The following is a 5,315-nucleotide window of genomic DNA, read 5'->3' as shown; positions in this document are numbered from 1 at the left end:
TATTTGGACAGTATCTTGTATAGGTTTATTAATGTAGATGTATAATTTTCCCTATATAAGATCTGCTACTATGTAATTCTTATAGAACATTTGAAGATCTTGACAGTAGCATGGATGGGCGGAGGATGGGAGCTATACTGACAATTTAGATTGGGCTTGTATAGTGATACCTTAACATCATGGTATTTACGACCAAACATCATTATGGGGGTTGGAATCCTAACTTCAAGAACAGTTTTACTGTCTCCCCCATTGATGTATGTATTCCAATTATTTCTTTTTCCTAAATTCATTTTTTATTTTTTGGAACAGCCACCCTCCCACATCTGGCTGCAGTCAGCAAAAGGTGGTAAAGATGTGGGATGTTGTAGGCTAGAGCACCCACGTCTGGCTGCAGTCAGCAAAAGGTGGTAAAGATGTGGAACGTTGTAGGCTAGAGCACCCACATCTGGCTGCAGTCAGCAAAAGGTGGTAAAGATGTGGAACGTTGTAGGCTAGAGCACCCACGTCTGGCTGCAGTCAGCAAAAGGTGGTAAAGATGTGGGACGTTGTAGGCTAGAGCACCCACATCTGGCTGCAGTCAGCAAAAGGTGGTAAAGATGTGGAACGTTGTAGGCTAGAGCACCCACATCTGGCTGCAGTCAGCAAAAGGTGGTAAAGATGTGGAACATTGTAGGCTAGAGCACCCACATCTGTTCTTTATATATTTATTATTATTATTATGAATGTGAGGCCTGCAAAACTGAGGTTAAACTGGATAGATGGTGTAACCCCAATGCAGGATGGGTCTTACTTCCACCAGTACCTCATAAACCAGGGCACATTGCATAACTACCCACTTTATGGTGCGTGCCCAGGTGGTCCATGTCTGTTTTGGTTTCAATTGTCTTCTTTGCTTTCATTTTCTACATAATATTACAATATATATATATATATATATATATACACACACATACATACAATGATGGTATTAGGGGATAAGCAGACAAAGCAAGCTTAGGCCTCAAGCAGCAGCCTAAAAGCCCACTTTCAATTCATGGTAATTTTTTTTTAAATCAGAACTTTGACTTTTGCATATTTTAATATTGTACTCATTCAATAAAAAAAAAAGTGTAGTTTGAGTGAAAGAAATAAAAAAAATCATTACTCAGCAACAGGAGAAGGTTTTAAAATTGTAGCAGCAAGCCATATCTCAATCAGGTAAATATACCATCAATGGTTACTAGGTGCAGTATGATTTGAGATAGATACTGATGCAGTGATGTCAATTTGGGAGTAGAAAGAACTTTTTAACATGTATGTTAGTATGCGTATTTTGGGTTTGTGGAAATATTCCAGTTAGTATTTTTTTCCAGGGGGTTGGTAAGGGATTCAAAAATATTCCTGCTTAGGTTCCCAAGGGGACTAGTATTTCCCCTGTATAAGTGTATGCTTTTCAATACAGATATTGTATTAAACTTTATAAACTTGTTTCTGGATAACATCATTTAACATTGCACAAGCTATTTCTACCACAAAATAATTAAGTCAAAAACAATGTTTCATTTTTTAGAACTTTCTTCTTTATTTAAAATTTGGTGTTAACTGTTCAATCAGAAATTACATATGCAAATTAAAGTGATCTATTGGTGAAGTGGTGAAACTATCAGAAGTTATCAATTTTATATGTAGGCTTTTAACAAAAAGAAAAGTAAACAATTTTAAATCAAAAACTGTGTACTGAAAACAATCACTTGAACAAAGTAATTTTGTTCATTAATATAAGATTGTTTATTTTGATTAGAAAATAAATTAGAAAAATATTCTACTTGCTTAGTCTGACTTCAGGTGAACTCTAGGTGTAGGATTACAGTGAATGATCTGGTTTCACTTTGAGAATGCAGAGTTAAAAACTGTGTATAAAATAGCTGCTTATAAACACTGGTAAAAGTTATATCACTAGCCGATCCTTTTAATCCAGTTTAATAGAAAGCTCACTCTTTCTCTTCAGCTATATTATAGGTAAATGTAATCTATGTTATAGTAAATGAATGTTCCCAACTAATGTGCAACACCGTTACCAATACAAAGAAAAAAAAAATTCTTCAAAACTATCTCTTGGTACTTTTACACACAAAAAAGTCTTAGCATCATGGCTATGGATTTTAAAAATGCACGATACCCTTAAAAGTTTAAATACACAAACATCCCATTGAAATCAAATCATTTGTATTTACCGCAACGATAGAAGGTCAAAGAACAAAAAAGGATTTCAATACACAAAATCAAATAAATATTTAGTATTTTACATCATAATGGTACTTTTTGTGTACACGTGGACAAAATGACAGATCTTGGCTCCCTTAGGTTTAGACACAGTCATCTATTCCATAATTTACAGCTACTAATCAGAGGAAGGACACTAGTTAGATGTACCCACCAACTGTACAGTTACTCTTAAATAAATAGTGAAATTAACTGTCACAGAAGAAAGTGTGAAGCACGTTCAGCAGAACTTCGCAGCTCAAACCTTGAAGCTTCCTAGCCACAGTCTGCCATGCTAACCACTAGGTCAAATCCAGCAGAAAATCAAATAAAACAACAAGTACCTTCTGTGTGGGTTTTAGCTGTATGTTCCCTTTCTTGATGCATTCAATCATCTCCAACATAGCATTCTGTTGTGGATTCACTTCTGAAAAACAACAACATGCAAATATTTTTAAGCCACCACAATCTTTATAGAAAGCAAAGTTTCACACATATCTCAAACCTTTACATCACCACAGCTATCAAACTTTGATACAACTCTGTTGTGTAAATCATGGAATAAAATAAATTGAAACAGACAAGTAACTTATAACCTATGATACAGTTAAAGTGCTTAAGAGGTTTGTTGGTTTTTGAATTTCGCACAAAGCTACACGAGGTTTATCCGCACTAGCTGTCCCTAATTTAGCAGCGAAAGACCAGAGGGAAGGCAGCTAGTCACCACCATCCATCACCAACTCTTGGACCACTCTTTTACCAATGAATAGTGGGATTGACAGTCACATTATAATGCCCCCATGGCTGAAAGGGCGAGCATGTTTGGCGGGAAGGGGATTCAAACCCGTGACCCTCAGATTGTGAGTTAAGCACTATAACCACCTGACCATGCAGGGCCTTGCTTAAGAGTACTTGCCTAAAAACACCCAATTCTGCAGCCACACAATAGAAGAAATTCCCCAATCGTAGTTTAAAAAGCAAGTTCTTTACATGTGTAAACAAACAAGTATGTTAAATAAAATAACATCATTCTTCTGAAAGCCCTTGATTTTTTGACACTACCACTATAAACTATTAAATAATGTTTTAGTTCTGCCTTAGAATCTCAAGCTGTGTTAACAACTTATAAGTGTGAATCTTTTTCACACAAGCTGTGTTGATGAGTTACATGTGTGAATCTTTTCACACAAGCTGTATTAACGAGTTACATGTGTGAATCTTTTCACACAAGCTGTATTAACGAGTTACAAGTGTGAATCTTTTTCACACAAGCTGTATTAACGAGTTATAAGTGTGAATCTTTTCACACAAGCTGTATTAACAACTTACAAGTGTGAATCTTTTCACACAAGCTGTATTAACAACTTAGTTGTGTCCTAGAATCACAAGCTGTGTTAACTTATGAGTGTGAACCTTTTCACAGTGAATTTACATAAATCACTCACTCTCTTTCTTGGGAGCAGAAGGCTTGAGGGTTGATTTTTTACCAGAACCAATCAATGACATCAAGGACCTACAAAATAGTAAAATGAAAGTTTGGAATCTCTTTAAATTACTCATACTAAACACAAAGTAAGACCAATTATCAGCTGTAAATGTTTCAAAAGTATCCAGTACATGTTCAAAAAACAAATTTGTATTCTAGTGGTGTAACTAAACTAAGCTATCATACAATATTCAGACATAAATTGATACAGAATTTTTATGTAAAACAAACTAAATGTTTTCTTTACAAAAATGTTGAAATTAAGGCTCGATTGATGATCTCTTCTCATCATCAGTGGCTTTAAAATGTGCCAACTACAATAACTTAAGATTTCTAGAAAGTAGTATTGTGAAAAATTAAAAATAATGATAAAAGTTATATAATACCACATTATGAATATCTAGAAAAAGTATCCTTTTCTTTGCATCTTGCTTTATGTTAAATCTTATTTACTTATATATATACACAGTTTGATAAATTTTCCCGTGACAACTAAATATATTTAAGCTAACAAACTTTTGTCTGCAACAACTAAACAGAACCTAACACTGTAAACTTTAGTAAACTTTCATCTACAACAACTAAACATAGCCTAACACTGTACACTTTAGTAAACTTTCATCTACAACATCTAAACATAGCCTAACACTGTAAACTTTAGCAATCTTTCATCTACAACAACTAAACATAGCTTAACACTGTAAACTTTCATCTGCTACAACTAAATATAGCCTAACACTGTAAACTTTAGTAAACTTTCATCTGCTACAACTAAACATAGCCTAACACTGTAAACTTTCATCTACAACAACTAAACATAGCCTAACACTGTACACTTTAGTAAACTTTCATCTGCTAGAACTAAACAGAACCTAACACTGTACACTTTAGTAAACTTTCACCTACAACAACTAAACATAACCTAACACTGTACACTTTAGTAATCTTTCATCTACAACAACTAAACATAGCCTAACACTGTACACTTTAGTAAACTTTCATCTACAACAACTAAATATAGCCTAACACTGTACACATTAGTAAACTTTCATCTACAACAACTAAACATAGCCTAACACTGTACACTTTAGTAATCTTTCATCTACAACAACTAAACATAGCCTAACACTGTACACTTTAGTAAACTTTCATCTACAACAACTAAACATAGCCTAACACTGTAAACTTTAGTAAACTTTCATCTACAACAACTAAATATAGCCTAACACTGTACACTTTAGTAAGCTTTCATCTACAACAACTAAACATAGCCTAACACTGTACACTTTAGTAAACTTTTATCTACAACAACTAAACATAGCCTAACACTGTACACTTTAGTAAACTTTTATCTACAACAACTAAACATAACCTAACACTGTACACTTTAGTAAACTTTCATCTGCTACAACTAAACATAGCCTAACACTGTAAACTTTCATCTACAACAACTAAATATAGCCTAACACTGTAAACTTTAGTAAACTTTCATCTACAACAACTAAACATAGCCTAACACTGTAAACTTTAGTAAACTTTCATCTACAACAACTAAACATAGCCTAACACTGTAAACTTTAGTAAA

The 5,315-nt window shown here is 33.9% G+C and overlaps 1 protein-coding gene and 1 long non-coding RNA gene across 13 annotated transcripts in view; both read right to left on the bottom strand.

Moving 5' to 3' along the window:
• The window catches only part of LOC106462599 (shootin-1-like), a 34,414-nt gene that overhangs the window by 8,348 nt on the left and 20,751 nt on the right, over positions 1-5,315 (bottom strand). For all 12 annotated transcript variants that reach the window (XM_022389897.1, XM_022389896.1, XM_022389898.1 and 9 more), the window contains exons 12-13: positions 3,690-3,757; positions 2,589-2,671 (exon numbers count right to left, since the gene is read on the bottom strand). In XM_022389897.1, coding sequence (XP_022245605.1) covers positions 2,589-2,671; positions 3,690-3,757 — 151 coding nt within the window. The remainder of the gene's footprint in view (positions 1-2,588; positions 2,672-3,689; positions 3,758-5,315) is intronic.
• LOC111086575 overlaps positions 3,767-5,315 on the bottom strand; it is a 2,254-nt gene continuing 705 nt past the window's right edge. The window contains exons 2-3 of the long non-coding RNA XR_002611310.1: positions 4,653-5,292; positions 3,767-4,512 (exon numbers count right to left, since the gene is read on the bottom strand). This is a non-coding gene — a long non-coding RNA (uncharacterized LOC111086575). The remainder of the gene's footprint in view (positions 4,513-4,652; positions 5,293-5,315) is intronic.

Source organism: Limulus polyphemus, unplaced genomic scaffold (assembly GCF_000517525.1).
Source record: "Limulus polyphemus unplaced genomic scaffold, Limulus_polyphemus-2.1.2 Scaffold1205, whole genome shotgun sequence".
Classification (NCBI taxonomy): domain Eukaryota; kingdom Metazoa; phylum Arthropoda; class Merostomata; order Xiphosura; family Limulidae; genus Limulus; species Limulus polyphemus.
Note: the sequence above shows the minus strand (reverse complement) of the source record. Positions and strands in the feature narration are given on the sequence as shown.